Below are 20957 nucleotides of genomic sequence, written 5' to 3' on the forward strand. Positions count from 1 at the left end.
GCGAGGACTTCCGCTGCTCCCTGGAGCTGGGAACCCTCCCGCACGCTCCTCTCTTCTCTCCGGTAACACTCGTGCCTGCGTAGGGCTTAGCCGATCTCGGCTGGATTCCTTCTTCCAGTTTATGAACCAGTACTCACGGTGGAGGGGAGATGAAAAGAGAGGCCAGTAGTCAAGAGATGGCATCTTTGAAATGGAGTCGCCGAGTTCTGCCAGATGTGTTGCGCCCTGAAGGAGTGCTGCTCTGAGCTTTCTGTACTAACTGGTTGAATGGGGAGAGATCCGATCGATACATTGATAGGTGCAATTGATTAATTTCGGGCTAAACCTCTGCACAGTGTGCTGGTTATCAGTTTGTTCCTTTCTTTTCATGAAAGAGAGATGCTTTTAAAGAAAGATTCTGGTTCTTTAATGATCTTTCTTCCTCCAAGTGCCTTCTTCTGGGAAGCTAACTTTCTGTTGTCTGTAAGATTGTTTTGTTCCCACTGATGTGAACTGCAGGGCTTTGAAAACAAGGACGCGATTGTATGCATTAGGAAAGTAAACGCATAAATATTTTCTATGCAGTTAAAGGGCTTTTTTTTTCATGCTTCTGAACTATGGTTTCATTAAGTGGTTTTGTTAAGCAACTCCCTGGTGCCTGGTAGAGTAGATTCTTTTTTTAAAAACAAAACTGGATATTTACAGTGACTATTACAATCGAGAAAATATTTAAAAGGCAAATTATCTGGTTATGTATTTATCTTTACAAAAGCAGATTCTTAAATCTTTATATACTGTATTCAGAGGTAGGTTTCAGTAGTTTAAGAAGATATCTGCACGTGTTAAATCGAGTATGGTGGTGGTTTTCCATTTACTCCTAGAGTTGTGGTTGTTATTTAATACATCTAGTTAGTAAAGTTACTCATGAACATAGATTCTCCAGTGATATAGGTTAATTCAGATACTTGGCTTTGTCTTTGTGTTTTAGAAGGACCAGCTCTGGTTCCACAATTATTCCTCTTTTCTTGGTATATATTTAAGCTTTAAGATGGATGTAAAAATACTTAAAACATTACATAACTTTAAAAACAGTTGCTATAACTCTTAAGTTATGCCAAACATGGCATTTAACCAGTTCAGTGCAAGGTTTGATTTGAATCAAGTGTGCATTTGTGTACCCATGTCTGGCAAAAATGAACATCTCAAAGGAACCAAATTCTTAGTCACTCTGAAAGGAAACCAGGTTGTTAGAGGACTTCAAAAAACCATTCAGGTCAACTGTGTATTCATTTGTGTCTTTTAATTAATCACCAGAACTATCCCAGTAGGTTCTTATCATGTTAATAGATCATTTAAATCCATCTTATGGACAGGTGCCAAAAGAGGAATCTAAAATCTATGTGCTCACTAACAGTTTTCATTCCTTTGATCCCCTGCCTTAGACTTAGCTCTTGAGCCACCAATGAGCAAGCATCATCAGTCACTTTGAATGTCATAGGTGAAAGGGATCTTACAGATTAGATGTTTTCACTCCCTTATCATAAAGTCTACCGCAACCTGTTTTCACCCAAGTTTGGCAGATGTTACATAGAGGCAATAAGTTGAATCAAATTAGTTCATTATTGTTGCATTCAATGTTGTCTCGTGGCCTAGACCTGCTTTAATAGCTGGAAGCCATAAGGCTAGGTGTGTGTTTAATCTTTATGAGTGGGAAATTGCAGTAGGTAAGCTCTCTTTTGACCAAATTATATAGATGATGAAGCCAAACTGTATCTTTCTCTCTAGCTTAATTGTTCAATTTGCAAGTGTTAGTGTATCCTTAGGCACTGGACAGCAGTTTTTGAAATGAGTTGATGCAGGGAACTCATTTAATGAAGATCAGAAAGTTGCCATTTTTTCTTCTCATATTTGAGAGGAGCCTTTTGTTTCAAAAATTTATTTGATCAGATGAAGACTCTGGATATTTCACATTTAAACTTTTTTAAAAAAATCTATCTTTTTTAAGCCCTGGATTTAAGTATATTGCCAAAATTCTTGCTTAATTTCATAGTCTATTATATATGTGGAGATAACTCTATACTAATAAGTGTGTTCTACAAACCTCTTAGGAAAATCAGTCATTGTTTACTCCTTATCCTTCATGGACTATTCAAGTATGGCGCCTCATAATAAGCTCGGCAGTGTAGACACTGATCTAGCATCACCTCTAGCCAATTTGGAAGGAAGCGTTGTGAGGTGGGTGGCGACCTCTTTCTGAGCTGCTGGAAATTAGAGCCATCTGCAGTCTGCAGTGTTGTTACTGGCCTGGTGGTTGCACCTGGATTTCCTGTTAATTTTGGAGCAATGGATGTGTTAGTATCTCATGTTATCCCTCCTTCCCTCCCCACCCCTCCCTGCTTCTCCCCTTTCCTCCTTCAGTCCTGTCTGCCATTCTCCACCCTTAATCCTCCTCCATCTGTTCATTCACGAACCCAACAGCTGTGGCTCTCCTCTGTGCCAAACATTGATTGGGCCAGACATCGTGCACAGGGTGAGCAAAGCATGTCTTCTGCCTTCAAGGCGCCTACAGTCCAGGCGGGAGGACAGATAAAGAGTTAATACCCGATGTGACAAGAGAGATGCATCCAGGTGAGGGCAGTTCATCGTAACAGCTTAGTGAGCTGGGTGTGGGGTGGGTGGATATGAGGGTGCTCTGAGGGAAAGTGAATCTGAAGGGACTAATTCAGGGAGCGGAAATGACATGCTGTAAAGCAAGTTGTAGAAATGTTAATTACTTGTCAAGTCTTACTTGAGGATTAGGGATTAGTTGTGATTTGATTGTGGTGTGATAAATGGCGAGAAAAGAGACCCAAGACTTAAGCATGCCATGTTATCTTTGGGAAAAGGGTTGGTTGGTGGATCATCACTGCTTCTTTAATTCTGTTTTCACTTGATTATGAATTGTCTTTTTTCCTTTGTGTAGGTCTATGAATAGGGTTTACATTGGTTTACAAAGACAGGGAGGACAATGTTATGGGCAGGTACGAAGAGAAGGAAATAAAGAAAAATGGAAGAAAAAGGTGGAAATAACGAAATTATATGTGAGGAGTGAAGGACAGGAGAAAATAAAGTGAGAATGTTTGCATGATCTTTTAGAAGGTGTGAGGTGCAGATGTTACAAGGTTAGAGCCCTCACCACTTGATGGTTTCCTCAGCTCAGGACAACTGGGTTGTTTCAAGCTGTGGGACAAGCATGTCAAACTCAAAGGCTAACATGGGCCAAATAAGGTTTAGGTTTATGTGGGCCACAAAAAGCAAAAGCTCCCATTTTCATAGAAACGTAGGTTTATTTCGATAGAGACATGCTGAATACAAAGGGCTGAAATAAATGACTTATCGTTAGCATAAAATAATAGAACATTTTAATAAAAATTAATATTTCTTGAACATCAACTTATCAGACACCGAATATCTGTACAAATTAATAAGTGTAACGCAAATAAATCTATTTTTCTTGTTCTTCGAAAGGAAATATTTTCTGTTGTGCACACCAAACAAGTCAGTCCAAGACTAATGAGGTGGCAGTCGGCTGCTAAAATATTCGCTGCTAGTATTAGTGGAGGGAAATGAATGCAACACAGTTATAGCAATCAGTCATTAGCGAATGATGTAGTTCGTTACTAATATGTATATCAGGATATTGTAAAAATTAAGTTACGAAACTTTTATTAAAACGTTTCTTACATACCGTTATATTGGCTGGGCCACAAAAATATTCCTTGTGGGCCACATGTGGCCTGCGGGGCCGGGAGTTCGACATACTTGCTGTAGGATATACTATTTTGGTTTGAAATAGGAAGTAAGATTGGGAGGTTAAATTGGTGAAGTAGGTAGTGGTAGGACTATCAAAGGTAAAGACCTTTGTTAATGTAAGGCTGAAAAGAATATACTTAATCAGCAGGCTAAAGGGAAACACTATTTATAAACCAGGGGCTAATATTACAAAGAAGCTTCAATGGGATTAACTTGATTGCAGTGTATAGGCGAAATAGTGTGGGGACCGGAAGGCAGGAAAACTGAAAGGCTATGCAGATGCTGTGCCTGAGCAAATACAAACATGAACTAGGTGGCAGCATCAGAAATGGAAAGGGAACAGCTTTGAGAAATCGAGAAGAAAAAAAGTCTAGAGAACTTGGTAGACCTGGAGGTTTGGCAGTTAAGAATAAAAGATTATAGAAATCCTGAATTTTCAGACAGAGAGAGCGTTTGTGGGTGTATTTAGAGAGGGGTGTGTGTAAAAGATTATGTATCTGGGATGGGGGGCGGGGGGGGGGGGGGGGTAGTAGGAGGCTGTAAAGATTTTAGTCCAATCTCTAGTTTTTCAAATAAAGAAATGGCATCCAAGGATTAAGGAAGTTCCTTCAATTCACAGAGTTGATTAGTGACAAAGTTGGGGCTGGATCATAGGTCTTATGTCTCCCAGTTCCTTCTTTTTTATTTAATTTCTTTTTTTTTCTGCAAAAAGCTTTATTGTTTCATTTGGTCTAATGCATGGGAGAGGGCTCCAGGGTGGTTAAAAGAATGGCTAGTAGTTTGGGGGAGAGGCTCAGGCAGAAGCCGGACACCAGGGGATGCAGAGAGGCCCTTCAAAGGCCTCTGGCTCCAAAGGCTCCTAGTGGTGCTGGAGGGTGAGCCTTAGGGAGAGAGACTCGCCCAGGCGGGCCGGCAGCCTGCGGAGGTGAGTCAGGTGTCGCCCATCTTCTTGTTGAGTTTCACCTGCTCACCCCGGAAGTGGTTCTGCAGGAAGTCACAGATACCAGGGTCTGTGGGTAGAATCAGGGCCTGCAACTCCCAAAGGGCCTGGTTCAGGTTCCTCTCCAAGGCCAGGGCGGTCTCCATGGCGCCCTGAGTTTTGCCCACTTGTCCTGGGGGGGCTTCAGCACGTCCTGGAAGGGGATGTGGCCACCGCGCTGGTTTTGCAACTTTAAGAGTCGCTCAGCGCCCTCAGCTTCTTCTTCACCAACTCGAGGAAGAAGCGGCCCAGGCCCTCGAGAGCCACATCGCTGTGGAAATAGAAGCCCAGAGAGAGGTGGGTGTGGAGCCCGCAGAGGCAGGTTGGCCAGGCGGGTGGCCGCAGCCTCCACCTGGGTGTAATAGTTGATGAATTTGGGAGCTCATGGTTGTTGGGCAATAAGGAGTTAAGGTAGAAAACACCCGGTGTGTTGGCTGGTCCTGGAGGTGGTTCTGAAGGTGGTGACTGGATAAGACGCAGGAGAGAGGCCGGAGGCTGGAAGAAGGGCATCCCTGGGTCTCTTCCGTCCAAACACTGTTGAAGCAAGAGACAGAGCTGGGACCGCCGAGGGCACTCTTTAATTTCTTAAGTTGCAAACTTGGGTGATTTTGGAAGAGGTGAAACTTCTCCCTAATAGGAAAATAAAGTGGAATTCCTGCTCCAGGCACACCTCGTTTTTATTTCTTTTCATAGATACTGTTTTGTACAAATCGAAGGTTTGTAGCAACCCTGAGTCAAGCAAGTCTGTAGGTACTATTTCTCTAATAGTGTTTGCTCACTTCCTATTGCTGTGAAACATTTTGGTAATTCTCACAATATTTCCATTTTTCACTGTTCTATTTGTTATGGTGGTCTGTGATCAGTGACCTCTGATGTTAATATAGTAATTGTTTGGGGCACCACAAACCTCCCTCATACAAGACCGAGAACGTAATCCATAAATATGTGTGTTCTGACTGCTCCACTGACCTGGCCTTTCCCCTCTCTCTCCCGGGGTCTCCCTATTCCCTGAGACACAACAATATTGACATTAGGTGTTCAAGTAGAAGAAGAGGTGCATGTCTCTCACTTTAAATCAAAACTAGAAATAATTAAATAGTGAGGAAGACATATCAAAAGCCAAGTTAGAACAAAAGGTAGCTCCAAACAGCCAAGTTGTGAATTCAAAGGAAAAGTTGTTGAAATTACAAGTGCTACCCCAGTGAACACAGGAATAATAAGAAAGCAAAACAGCCTTATTGCTGATACCGAGAAAGTGTTAATGGCCTGAATAGAAATCCAACCAGCCACAGCATTCCCTTAAGCCAAAGCCCAATCCAGAGCACATTCTCAACACTCTTCAATTCTCTGAAGGCTGAGAGAGGAGGAAGTCGCAGAAGCAAAGCTTGAAGCTAGCAGAAGTTGGCTCATGGGGTTTACGGAAACAAGCCATCTCCATCGCATGGAAGTGCAAGGTGAAACTTGAAGTGCTCATGCAGAAGCTGCCGGCAAGTTATCCAGAAGATCTAATTAATATAATTAATCAAGGTGGCTACACTAGACAATAGATTTTTTCAGTGTAGACAAAGCAGCCTTATATTGGAAGATGCCATCTAGCATTTCCTAGCTGGAGAAGAGAAGTAATGCCTGGCTTCAAAGTTTCAAAGGACAGGCTGACTCCCTTGTTAGGGGCTAATGCAACTGGTGACTAAGTTGAAGCCAGTGCTCATCTATCATTCTGAAAATCCTAGAGGCCTGAGGAATGATGCTAAATCTGCTCTGCCTGTGCTCTCTGAATGGAACAACGAAGCCTGATGGCAGCACATCTGCTTACAACATGATTTACTGAACATGGGGTGGGGCAAAAGTAGGTTTACAGTTGTGAGTATGCAAAACACAGAGTTTAATTCTTTATTATTAATTATCATATAATTTTCCATACAAACAACTGTAAACCTATTTTTGCCTCACCCTGTATTTTAAGCTCACTGTTGAGAGCTGCTCAGAAAAAAAAAAAAAGATTCCTTTTAAAATATTACTGCTCATTGACAACGCACCTAGTCACCCAAGAGCTCTGATTCATAGGAAGAGGTCAAAATGTCAGTATTAGCAGGAGTTTGGAAGAAGTAGATTCCAGTCCTCATGGATGACTGTGAGGTGTTCAAGACTTCAGTGGAGGCAGTAACTACAGATGTGGTGGAAGTGGACTTAGCAGTGGAGCCTGAAGATGTGAATGAAATGCTGCGATCTCATGATAGGACTTGAACTGTGAGGAGTCGCTTCTGATGGGTGAGCAAAGAGAGTGGTTTCTTGAGATGGAGTCTGCTCCTGGTGAAGATTCTTTGAAGATTATTGAAATAAACTTAGTTGGTAAAGCAGGGGCAGGGTTTGAGAGGATCAACTTCAGTTTTGAAAGACGTTCTGTGGGTACAGTAGCATCGCATGCTACAGAGAAATTGTGAAAAGAAGAGTCAGTCAGTGTGGCAAACTTCACTCTTGTCTTGTTTTAAAAAATTGCTAGAGTCAACCCAACCTTCAGCAGCCACCACGCTGGTCAGTCAGCCGCCATTGACACCAAGGCAAAACCCTCCACCAGCAAAAAGACGGTGCTGAGGTTCAGATGGTGGTTAGCATTTTTTTGCAGTAACATACTCTATTATTAAGGTATATTCATTGCTTAGTGAGACATAGTGTTATTACACACTTAGTGGACTACAATATAGGGTAGCCCATTTATACGCACTGGGAAACAAAAGGAAATGGTGTGACTGGCTTTATTGCGACGTTCACTTTATTGCGGTGGTGTGTAGCAGGATCCACACTACCTCCTAGGAATGCCTGTGTGTTGCAGTGGGCAGTGGTGAAAAGGCCGGATAGCTTAGGTCTGATGGCATCTCAGGAGGAGTGTTGTGTGGCATTTGAGGGAGTTAGGGCTGGAATGTGGGATTCTGTGGCGATCCTTTATGATTAAGGTATAGCGGATGAGATCTTTAAGGGTCAGAATATGTGCATGTATACAAAGAGTTGGAAGACAGAAATTTAAAATGCCAGACTTTAAGGTGAAAGAATCGGTATGAAAGTATTGAAGAGAATCAGGGAAATTGTGTCCTTTATTCTTTATATCTTATAGATTGCCTCTGTGTTATAGGCAGTCTGTGACAATATAGAGGACACAAGGGTATTAGGGATTAGAGATGAATAGTGTCAAATGTGACAGCAGGTCCAGGAGGATGAGTCCTGGGAAAAGGTCCTTTGATTTGACATTGGCTTGTGGTGCCAGAAGGAACTTTGTGTTGCTGGGTGGACCTGAGATCCTGTGGAACAGTTGAGGGCAAAAGGCATCTCTTTAGAGGGGAGAGAGTTCTAGGGAAGTCAGGGCAGCACAAGAAACTACTTTTTTTGAAACTCTGCCAGTAAAAGAAAGAGAAATAGGGTGTTAGTTGAAGGAATTAGAGGTTTGAATAAAGTTTATTTTTAAGTAGGGATGAACCTGCAAAGAGTCATTTGAATGCCCTGTTTGAGTGGGAGAGGATTTAGGGAAGAGCCTCAGAAGAGGCAGAATTTTAGGGCATCAAGGGTGTCTTTATTTATAGCTGAAGGGGGGGGGGGTCCCATCTCTGAGATGTGGGAAGAAGAGAGAAAAGGGGAAGAGAATCTTGTAAGGAGAGGAAGAGGAGGGATCTTCTACCTGATCACTTTCATTTTCTTACTGTACATTGAACGTTCACATTCTTCACCCATTATTCACTGAGATACCTGTATGTGTACCGAAATACACAGGAACCTCGTTATTTGACCTGTAATAAAACCTAACTAATTTGGGCTTGGAAGAATCGGCCAGTGTTACTTACTGGCTACCCTGCCAAAACATCATTTGAATGATTTCTCTTTGCAGAGAAAGATACATCCAGCGAGATTATCTTCAATCACAAGAGGTGAAGAGTCTGTCTATTGCGCTTCTCTGTGGGCAGAGTTTGCCTTGGAGTGTGGATGAGGAGAAAGTGGTCATGATAGTGAGGAGAGAGAGAGAAGGGGATAGCTCAGGGGTGCCTGGCCCAGCCAGAAACACACACACAGCCCTTGTCGCCTGTCTCGTCTCTCAGGTCACAGTAGCACGGAACCGCCAGAAATAGTCATCTTCAAAATGCCCACAGACATGTTTTATAGGCTCATGCAGCCGGTAAATTACATAGTACATTTTATATGGAGGCTATTTAAAAAGTTAGGAAGTCTGTTTAACTTTCTTCAGGGCGAGAAAACTTTAAAAAAATTATTTGGGATTAGTTAAATCATGTAAATGCTGACATTTATTTTCTGAAAGAGTTGTAATGTGCTGAGGAGAGAGATTGGTAGTTTTTCCCTGTCAGCATCAGTAGTTTAAGGACTGTTTTCACTTAACTTGGAATCAGTTGTTGATCATTTGAAGGCAATATGGGAATTAAGTTATTGCTAGAGTAATCAGACTTATTGTAGCAACAATAAAAACTTAACAACATACAGAGTTACCAGAGGTAGTTAAATATACACTAAGCCTAAGGCTGCTGTTCAATTCTGGGTTCATAGCTGGGCCCCCACCCAGTTTTATTGAAAAATGTATTAAGATCGCTTAAAAAGATTTAGTATGCGCCCAGACAATAAAGACCTACCCATTAATTTTTTCAGTGTAAGAACGAAAGCTTTTAAAAGTCCTGTCTATGACTATTATAATGTAATTAGAAAATGCAGATTTTCTTCCCTGATATAAATGTTATCTGGAAGCTGTGAATTAATTATAGCTGAGTGACAAATAGACTTTCTTAGGAAGATACAATGCTTTTATTTGACTCCTTAGTAAGTGATTTTAGAGATCATTAAACATTTATTTAACATATGATATTTAAAAACCCAGGAGTCATTTAATTTCATATTTTGTTTTTTGACAACTTCATGACATTTTTATTTGGAAATGCAGTTATCTTTCTTGCAATTTAGACATCTTTAAAAAATACTCTAAAAATGTGACACTATTGAAATGGAACGTCAAGCTCTAACTTTGAGTGGTCAGTTACGATCTAGTTGCATCCCTGGCCTTGGTACGGATGGGAGCTGCAAGAGAACATGGGGAGGAACACAGAGTTCTCGGATGTCGTTGCGTGTTTTTATCATGTGCAATGGAGAGTTTAGTACTGTTCCCCTATTGCATCGAGGGCTAGAATGACTAAGTAATAAATATACACCACCGAGTAGAATCTGTGTGTTGCGTAACCCTGTGTCCCACACAATGTCCTGTTTCCCAGCGTAGGAAACGCTTCTGAATCTGCAGCGTTCCACCTCAACATACGCAGCCACGTCCTCAGTTGGGTTCAGATCTGTGAAGACTGTGCAGTCACAGGAATTGATTGGAACTCTTTATATGAAGCTCTCCCTAATGAAGATGTATGAGCATATTAATATCTGAGCTCTACCAGGAAAATTGTTTTTCTCTTCTTTTTGCATTTCCAGGGATCTGTACGAAAGATATTTAAGCTTTGGACCCGAGGCCCTTTCCCTAAAGGCTGCACTGGGTGAACATTCTTTGTTTTCACTTTGGGGAAGGCGGAAGAAACCCCGAATTACTGCGAGTTCCAGTAGCTGATCACCTTCTGAATATCAAAGTGTAGCCTCTGGCTAAAATGGGTTTTGGAGTTTAATTTTCATAAGCATGCACTCTAGGTGATAATGTACTTTTCAGACTTTTTAGATGAAATGGTATTAGTATCTTCATTCCCTTCAGCTTGCTTGTTATGCATAGAGGAGCAGCCATAGTTTTTCATTGTTTGTTTTTTGATCAGGGCATTTTATAGTGAAACCTGAGTTCACAGTTCTTGGTTATATTACTTACTGCAAAGTTAACAATATCTCCTAAAAGTGGCCTTACTTTGTTCTGATCAAAAGAATTGCACGTAGTCATTTATTCTCATTACCATGGCACTCTGTTAGCAGGCTGTGCTCAGAACATTCAGGGTTTTTAAAGGTCTTGGTTAATAACGTGGCGCAGTAAGTTTCTTCCAGCTGCACCGTGTCCCACGAGGAGTGTGGTGGGTGAGCTGAGAGAGGTGACCGAGGTGTTTAGGAATCCAGATGAGAGAAGTAAGGGGGTGCTGGCAGAGCTGTGGTCAGACTGAGTGACTGAGATGCCATAGCCAGAGAACAGCTGCAGTAACTTGACATGTCGTGTGTTTCCCTAGTGACCTGTGGGGTCAGGGGTATGGGTGGGGGGGAGGTAAAGAGGGTATCCAGGGCCTTTCGGTGGTGGGGGAGCAGCATGGCATCAACGGGTATTTATGGGTCATTCATATCCAAGTTCTAATGTCTGGCTTCAGATGTTCAAGAAGATTGATTTACTTATGTCTCCGTCAAACCCGTTTCTTGCGTCTACCTCCTCAGCTGCTCTGTCTCCTTCGCTGGTTCCTCTCCTTTGCTGTCCTCTAAATCCTGGGGAGCAACGGGGGTTGCTTTCTCCTCTATCTGGGTGGGCTCCATCCATTGGTGATCTCAGTTTTGTGGTTTTCGATACCATCTTCTGTATCCTGACCATTCTCACATTGATGTCTCCAGGCTGGCCCCCTGCCACACATCTAACCAGCCATTTATATTTACAACAGGCATTTCCACCTTGACTTGTCCAAAACAGAACTCCTCATCTTATTCCCTTAAACCTATTCTTCCCTCATTCTTCCTTCTTTCAGTCCCCGACAGCTCAGTGTTTCTTGCTCAGCACACCATCCTTGGAATCTTCTCCGATACCTTTCTCTCCTCCCCTCTGCTTCAAATTCATCAGCAAATTCTGAAATAGATCCACAATGTGATCACTTCTCCCTCCACCATTACCATATTTGGGCTAAGCCACAGTGGTCTCTCACCTTGAACGGGCCCCCCTCCAGCTTTGCCCTGGCCACCCTGCATTCTATTCCCAACACAGGTGCCAGAGCCACCCTTTTCACTGTAGTTAGAGCATGTCACTCCCTGATCAAAATCCTCAAGTAAAGTTCAGAGTCCTAAAAGTCACCTATCATCCTGATCTGAAGGAATGATTGAGTACATACACAAGTGGGAGAGACTACACAAATCTCCCTGTAGAAGAATTCTAAATAATTGATGAAGCATAACTCCCCACCCCTTAAGTGTGGGCTGAGCATCATGACTTTCTTCTAAATAGTACAGAAAAGGGGGGAAGAGTAACTTCATCACGGAGAAACCCGGCAAGCACCACTTCAACTAACTGAGCAAGATCAGCATCTACATGGAGAAGTCATGGCGATGGGATGTGATTTAAAATGGCACCTCACCTCCCCCAAGCACATAGCCCCAGTGTACTCATGGGAAGAACATCAGGCAAATTCCACTCTAGGGACATTCTACAGAATATATGACCAGTGCTTCTCAAAACTGTCAAGGTCATTAAAAATAAGGGAAATCTGAGAAACTGGCAGTCCACAGGAGTCGGAGATATGATGGCTCAGCGTAGTATGGTGGTCTTGGGTTGGGATCCTGGGACAGAAGGAGGGCCTTAGGATTTAAATAGTTAACAACAGTGTATCACATTAGCTTACTAGTTGTGACAAAGGTACCATAATAATGTGAGATGTTAACAATAGGGGAAACTGGCCTTCCTAACTTTTCTGTACATCTGAAACTATTCTAAAATTGATGGATTATATAAACAATGGCCCCCTGACTGTCCTCCCCTCCTCCATGTGCCCTAGCCACAAGGATCTCTGTTGTTTCTCTAACTGGGCTTCTCTACTGAAGCAGATTTTGAGCCCCAGAAGATATTTGGGAATATCCAAAGACACTTTTAGTTGGTGGGGAAGTGCTGCTACAGGCTTGTAGTGGGTGGAGACCAGGAATCATTCTAACATCCTGTAATGCATGGGAGAGCCCTCTAAACCTTACTCACCTCCCCAAACCCAGAATGTCAACAGTGCTGAGGCTGAGAAGCCCTGGATCTTTTGAAGTTAGGGTTCTCTCTTTCCCTTCGGGTTACTGAACAGTGTCTCTTGCCCTGCTTTATTTATTTTTTTCTTTAGCACTTAATTGTCAGCCTCCGATATGCATGGTTTTCTCATTTGTCTCCAGGAAATGTATCACCATGGGGATTTATTGGTAGGTTGTTTAGTTCATTTTTATATCCCCAGCATCTACAACTAATCCCAGCACATAGTAGGTGCTCATTAACCAATTAACTGCCATAAACGTCTATAGATGCAAGCAGTGGACCTTTTTAAATTAAATTTAAAATTTCGTGGCAGTTAACTGGTTAAATATTTGTTGATTGAATCAAATAATTGATGAAGGGAGTGAATGAATGACAAAGATAACATATGCTTATGCCAAAACATTTGGATAGAAAAGTGAAAATGTGAACATTTCTCCAGCCGCCTAGTCTCCAGAAGTTACCACAGTTAACAATTTATTTTTTAATTTGTGTCCAGAACGTTTCGGTTCATTTTTAAGCACATTCATGTACTCTGCACACAATTTATCTCCCCCCCCCTTTTTTTTTGCACACATACATGGGATCAGTTTAGATTTTCCAGTTAATATATCTGGACATCTTTACATATCAACATATAGAGTGTGTTCTTACTCCTTTTAATGCATAATATTTTATATGTAGAATTAAGCAAAAATATTTTAATTGCTTACAGTAGAATCCTGGTATAATACTTGGCTGTAAAGTGGGTAATAGTAATTATATATTTCCTAAAACAAAGAAATGCTTATTTAACATATCTTTTTAAGTGTTCTTTAAAGCATTTTATATATATATATATATATTTACTCCTACTTTGTAAATACCTCAGGATGGGAATCTCTGTCTTTTAAAATGATCTTTAGTTCCATGTGCCTTTGTATGGACTGTTCCATAGCAGGCTCTCAGTACCTGGAGGTGGAACGGAATTAAGTTTTCACTTGTTTTGATAAAATTACTGGATCATTACAAAATATTAAAATTTCCCTGGGTTGTAGATCTGCTGGCCAAATTAAGAAATAGTTCTGGGAGGAAATTGCTTTGTTATTTTATTTAAATGAGAATTTTTCTTTTAGAGGCTAGGAATCTAATTTCCCTACTTCCCATGCGGAGCTGAGGGTATGATGATAACTGAAGAACAGGTTAGGGTGCCCAACTTGAACGTGATTCAGTTTCAATTACGCTTCTCATTGCTTCCAGCATATCAGGCATTGTCCTTTTTTCCCCTGATGAAATGAGCAATGGGGCAAAGTTGGCAGTAGCAAGCTGCACTGAGATACTGTAAATTAATGCTGCCATTTCAACCTGGCTGTTAAACCAGCCCTCCTGGCTGCTGTCCCTTCCAGCTTTGGTAGCATTCACATTTGGTGAATGGCCACTCTGCCAAGGGTACAGCCCTGTCCTCGCCTCTCAGTGCTGGGCTGTTTTGTGAAGCTACAGTGAGGTACAAGGTGAGTTTGTTGGCATTTAGGCGAACAGATGGTCGGGAAATAATTGTTCTGCTCTCCTGCCAGACCTCAGCCCGTGTACTGCCTCCCTTCCCGACGTCTCCCTCTGACCTGCAGTCCCTACCTCCTTGTTGCATTGATTGGGCATTAGCTTAGGTGATTTGGCTGTGTGTGTGTGTGTGTGTGTGTGTGTGTGTGTGTGTTAAGCAACAGGCTGATTTTTTTAAATACATTTTTATTTATTTCAAAGAGGAAGGGAGAGGGAGAGAGAGATAAAAACATCAATGATGAGAGAGAATCATCAATCTGGTGACAGGTGTTCAGTGCCCTCAGGACAGTACTGGTTGTTGACAACAGAAGTGAGAAGACGTTGGTGTGGTTGGTGAGATGTGATTGGTGGACTTGGAGAGGCAAAGTTCTGTTCATCATCAAACTGCGGGTTTTCCTTTTGTAAACTGACCTTTTTTTTGGCTCGTGGTGGAAAGAGATGGCCTCAGTATCACACTCAGTGATATAATTACTTTAATACACTTACGTTGTTGTATAGCACTGAGACAGTAAACCCTCACATTATGTAGGGAGTGAACTTAATCATAGAAAGAAATAATTTCAGGATAAATTCTGGGAAATGAGATTACAAGCTATCATTATGGGAGGTGATAGAAAGCCACTGTTGAGTGTTTTGTTGTTTTACATGAGTTGTTCAAAGCTTCCCATGCTTAGGAGAATGTAGTAGAATGAAGTTGGTGAGCTTTTGAGCAATTATTATTTGTAAGTAAATCTAAACAATGTACTTATCCATCTTTTTAACAATTGCTTATACTGTATCTGCCCTGAAGATTTAAGTATAAGAATACACTTTAGTTTTTATAATTGCCAATCTTTCATCTGATGCTCATTAGGATTCTTTTAAAAAAAAAAAATAATTTCAGAGAGGAAGGCAGAGGGAGAGAATGATAGAAGCATTAATGATGAGAGAGGATCATTGATTAGCTGCCTACTGGGGATCGAGCCCGTAATCCAGGCATGTGCCCTGACCAGGAATTGAACTGGGACCTCCGGGTTCATATCAGTCATTGAACCACAGTAGCCAGGCACTCATTAGGATTCTTTAACTTGAGTCGTTAAAATATGAAAATAGAATATTCTTAAACTTAGTATCTCTAGACAAATAAGTGTTGATATACTTATATTGGAAAACAGAAAAAAGTCTACAGCCACTGCATTTATTCATATTCCACAAAGATGGAAAATGCTTTATTAAAATCTAAGGCAGCAGTTCTCAACCTGTGGGTCGCCAACCTGTGGGTCGCGACCCCTTTGGGGGGCGAACGACCCTTTCACAGGGGTCGCCTAAGACCATCGGAAAACACATATATAATTACATATCGTTTTTGTGATTAATCACTATGCTTTAATTATGTTCAAGTTGTAACAATGAAAATACATCCTGCATATCAGATATTTACATTACGATTCATAACAGTAGCAAAATTACAGTTATGAAGTAGCAACGAAAATAATTTTATGCTTGGGGGTCACCACAACATGAGGAATTGTATTGAAGGGTTGCGGCATTAGGAAGGGTGAGAACCACTGATCTAAGGTCTAAAGCAAAGTGTAAGAAAACAGTTTGCATGTTTTGGCTTTATTTCCCCGAAGTGATGATTCTTATTTCTCTCGTCTGTTAGGTCCCTGCGAGTGGAGCGATGGGGAGACACCTGGCCGCGCTCCTGCTGCTGCTGCTCCTCCTCCAGCATTTTGGAGACGGCGATGGAAGCCCAGCGCCGGACCAGACTCCTCCGCAGTTCACACAGCTCCACTACAACGTCACTGTGCACGAGAACTCCGCCGCCAAGACCTACGTCGGGCATCCCACAAAGATGGGCATTTACCTTACCAACCCATCGTGGGAATTACGGTACAAAATTGTCTCGGGAGACAATGAAAACCTCTTCAAAGCGGAAGAGTACGTGCTTGGAGACTTTTGCTTCCTAAGAATAAGGACCAAAGGAGGAAACACCGCTATTCTCAACAGGGAAGTGAAAGACCATTACACCTTGGTAGTCAAAGCGGTGGAAAAGAACACGAACGCGGAGGCCCGGACCGTGGTCCGGGTGCAAGTGCTGGATACAAACGATTTGAGACCGTTGTTCTCGCCCACCTCATACAGTGTCTCTTTACCTGAAAACACAGCCATAAGGACCAGTATTGCAAGAGTCAGTGCCACAGATGCAGACATAGGAACCAATGGGGAGTTTTACTACAGTTTTAAAGACCGAACAGACATGTTCGCTATTCACCCAACCAGCGGTGTCATCGTTTTGACCGGGAGACTTGATCACGCAGAGACCCCGCTCTACGAGATAGAAATCCTCGCGGTGGACCGGGGGATGAAGCTGTACGGTAGCAGTGGCGTCAGCAGCATGGCCAGGCTCACGGTGCACGTGGAGCAGGCCAACGAGTGCGCGCCTGTCATCACCGCGGTGACGCTGTCGCCGTCAGAATTGGACCAGGACCCAACATATGCGGTCATAACTGTGGAGGACTGTGATCAGGGAGCCAATGGGGAAGTAGCGTCTTTAAGCATTGTGGCCGGTGACTTCCACCAGCAGTTTAGAACGGTGAGGTCCTCTCCGGGGAGTAAAGAATATAAAGTCAAAGGCACTGGTGGCATCGACTGGGACAGTCATCCTTTTGGCTACAATCTGACGCTTCAGGCTAAAGATAAAGGCACACCTCCCCAGTTCTCTGCGGTGAAAGTCATCCACGTGACTTCTCCACAGTTCAGAGCCGGGCCAGTCAGGTTTGAGAAGGATGTTTACAGGGCAGAAATCAGTGAACTGGCTCCTTCCAACACCCCTGTGGTCATGGTAAAAGCCACGCCTCGTTATTCCCACTTGAGGTATGTTTTCAAAAGTGCGCCCGGAAAAGCCAAATTCAGTTTAAATCACAACACTGGTCTCATTTCCATTTTAGAACCGATTAAAAGACAGCAGGCATCCCATTTTGAACTCGAAGTAACAACAAGTGACAGAAAAGCCTCCACCAGGGTCTTGGTCAAAGTCCTAGGTGCTAACAGCAACCCCCCTGAATTTACCCAGACCTCCTACAAAGCATCTTTTGATGAGAATGTCCCCGTTGGCACCACGGTCATGAGTGTGAGTGCAGTAGACCCCGATGAGGGCGAGAATGGATATGTGACGTACAGCATTGCAAACCTAAACCCCGTGCCGTTTGTGATCAACCATTTCACTGGTGCTGTGAGTACCTCGGAGAACTTGGACTATGAGCTGATGCCTCGGGTTTATACCCTGAGGATTCGCGCGTCAGACTGGGGCCTGCCATACCGCCGGGAAGTTGAGGTCCTGGCCACCCTTACTCTCAACAACTTGAACGACAACACACCCTTGTTTGAGAAAATAAATTGCGAAGGGACAATTCCCAGGGATCTAGAGGTGGGAGAGCAGATAACCACCGTTTCTGCCATCGATGCCGATGAACTTCAGTTGGTCCGCTATCAGATTGAAGCTGGCAATGAACTAGATTTGTTTAGCTTACATCCCACCTCCGGGGTGCTGTCCTTAAAGCAGTCGCTAACGGAAGGTTTGGGGGCAAAGGTGTCGTTTCACAGTCTGAGAATTACAGCTACAGATGGAGAGAATTTTGCCACGCCGTTCTATATCAACATGACCGTGGCGGTCAGTCGCAAGCCAGTGCACTTGCAGTGTGAGGAGACCGGTGTTGCCAAAATGCTGGCAGAGAAGCTGCTCCAGGCAAATAAGCTGCACGGCCAGGGAGAGGTCGAGGACGTCTTCTTCGATTCTCACTCTGTCAATGCGCACGCCCCGCAGTTTAGCAGTCGTCTTCCGGCGGGCATCGAGGTGAAGGAGAACCAGCCCGTGGGTTCCAGCATCCTTCTCGTGAACGCTACCGACCTCGACACTGGCTTCAATGGGAAACTGGTCTACGCCATTTCTGGAGGAAATGAGGACAGCTGCTTCCTTATTGACATGGACACTGGAATGCTAAAGGTTCTATCTCCCCTTGACCGTGAGGCGACAGACAGATACACCCTGAATATTACCGTGTCTGACCTTGGTCTGCCGCAGAAGGCCGCGTGGCACCTTCTGGATATCAGGGTTCTGGATGCCAACGATAACCCCCCCGAGTTTTTACAGGAGAGCTATTTCGTTGAAGTGAGCGAGGACAAGGAGATGGGGAGTGAGATCATCCAGGTTGAAGCCACCGATAAGGATCTCGGGCCAAATGGACAGGTGACGTACTCCATCCTCACGGACACCGATAAATTTTCCATCGACAGCGTGACTGGTGTGGTGAAGGTCGTGCAGCCCCTGGATCCTGAAGTCCAGCCCGTGCATTACTTGAAGATCGAAGCCAGGGATCAAGCCACGGAGGAGCCCCGCTTGTTTTCCACGGTGCTTCTGAAAGTCTCCGTAGAGGATGTTAATGACAACCCTCCCAAGTTCATTCCACCTCATTACCACGTGAAAGTGCGCGAGGACCTTCCCGAAGGGACCATCATCATGTGGTTGGAGGCCTATGACCCTGACCTCGGTCAGTCTAGTCAGGTGAGATACAGTCTCCTGGACCACGGAGAAGGCCACTTTGATGTGGATAAACTCAGTGGAGCAGTTAGGATTGTACAGCAGCTGGACTTTGAGAGGAAGCAAGTCTATAATCTCACCGTGAGGGCCAAAGACAAAGGGAAGCCGGTTTCTCTGTCATCCACGTGCTACGTGGAAGTGGAGGTCGTCGATGTGAATGAGAACCTGCACCCGCCCGTGTTTCCCAGCTTTGTGGAGAAGGGGGCGGTGAAAGAAGATGTCCCTGTTGGCTCCTCAGTGATGAAAGTGTCAGCTCGTGATGAGGACGCAGGAAGAGATGGGGAGATCCGCTATTCCATTAGAGACGGTTCTGGCATTGGTGTTTTCAAAATAGATGAAGAAACAGGTAACTACGTTCCTATTTCTCTGTTTGATCTCCCCTCTTGATTTTTCTACAGTGACCACCTGCCCTGTGCTAGCTCCTTCACGGTCCCCTGTAGGTCCCCGTTGGCCTGTTAGGGCTCAGGGTAGCAGTGGCAATGCCCGCGCGTGCTTTTCGTCCTCTTGCAGGTGTCTGTATGTATAGTGAGTCACGAAGATGGAACCAATGGAACCTGGTTGAGCTGCCCTAAAATCAGTAAAAAATAAGGAAGCATTGAAATCATGACCACCGACATGGATCTCTTTGTTTCTGCTCTTATCTGATCAGCAGCATCCTTGTGGTTTTGCTTAACCTGGAGAAGCCTTGGCAGAGTTTTTGCAGCTAGAATGTTTGCAGCCTTAGAACAGTCACTACCACCCCGTCTAGCACGCCATGCAGAGGTTACTGCAAACATGCAGAATTCTGCAAGGCACCAAGAGAAGACTCTGCTAAAACTTCCGTCACATGATCTGCTTTGCTCAGTGCCCCCTGCAGGTCTTGTTTAAGAGTCTGATGTAGAATGTTGAGTGGAGAAGACCTGGATTGGAGTTCTGGCTCCTTCAGTTGTTAATTGGGTGATTTGGGACAAGTTCATTATCTTCTTAAAACTGACTTTCTTCATCTGTAAGATGGACACACTCAAAATTACCACAAGGTTTACGTGAGGATGAAGTGAAATAACACGGGGAGGAATCCTAGCAGGTGTTAGAGTCTAATAGTGTCTTGGAAATGGTAGCGGTGCTTTGTTAGGCTAGTCTCCCACCTAGCAAAGGTCCTCACGCCAGAACATCTGAGGCAGCCAATTTATGCTAGAGAGTACTGTTTTGCACTTTGCATGTATCTCTGAATTTAGCTGCTTTACATAGCTAATTCCTGTAGTTATATGTCATTCTCCTCAGATGGGATGCGAACCTTTGTATTCCTTTGCTGGGGCTGCCATAATGAAGCACCACAGACTGGGTGGCTTAAACACAGAAATTAATATTCTCACAGTCTGGAAGTCCAAGATCAATGTTGACATGGGAGGTTGCTTCTGAGACCTTGCCTTGGCTTGTAGATGGATGTCTTCTCTCTGTGTCTCCACATGACTTTCCCTCTGTATGTCGTTATCCTAATCTCTTCTTATAAGGACACCAGTCGTATTGGATTAGGGACCACCCTGATAACCTCATTTTAACTCCTTTAAGGCCCTATCTCCTAGTACAGACATGTTCTGAGGTAGAGGGATTAGGACTTCAATACACGAATTTTGGGTGTTATAATTTACCCCTAAACCACCTTTATGGGCAGGCTTTTAATGTTAGCTCATGCATTCTCTATCCTCAGCATCTAGCCCAAAGTGCCTGCCATGTAGAAGCTGCTCACTAAAGATTAAAAGGCTGAATGATTAAATTAATGACTACTTTGGCTTTGAATGCCCCCCCCCGCCCCCCTGAGAAGGGTAGTGGAAACAGAAGGAAACTGGGTAATCACGGCATTTATCAGCATAGATGGAACTCACTTTGTTTACTAATCTCACTGATGTTTCCTGTATTACTAATTCCATTCTAAAAAAGGATGTTTTCTTATTATATTAAAAGTTTCTTTTAAAGTAATACCTTGGGTATTCAGTCAATACCCACCCCTGTACCCACTCCCACATCTAATAGGTATATAACACACGAAAAATAGGATATTCTCCTAGAAGTAAGCTATTTTAGATGCTATAATATTTTAATGTGTTCTGGTTTATTCAAGGGATTCTTTTTCTAATGAATTAAATACTACCAGCATGTATCACACACACTTTATCTACCAC

At 43.3% G+C, this 20957-nt stretch overlaps 1 protein-coding gene across 4 annotated transcripts in view; it reads left to right on the forward strand.

Moving 5' to 3' along the window:
• Positions 1–20957, forward strand: part of FAT1 (FAT atypical cadherin 1) — a 118509-nt gene that overhangs the window by 3389 nt on the left and 94163 nt on the right. For all 4 annotated transcript variants that reach the window (XM_014532239.1, XM_005884844.2, XM_005884845.2 and 1 more), the window contains exon 2: positions 15862–19144. In XM_014532239.1, coding sequence (XP_014387725.1) covers positions 15862–19144 — 3283 coding nt within the window. The remainder of the gene's footprint in view (positions 1–15861; positions 19145–20957) is intronic.

This window comes from Myotis brandtii, unplaced genomic scaffold (assembly GCF_000412655.1).
Source record: "Myotis brandtii unplaced genomic scaffold, ASM41265v1 scaffold866, whole genome shotgun sequence".
Classification (NCBI taxonomy): Eukaryota; Metazoa; Chordata; class Mammalia; order Chiroptera; family Vespertilionidae; genus Myotis; species Myotis brandtii.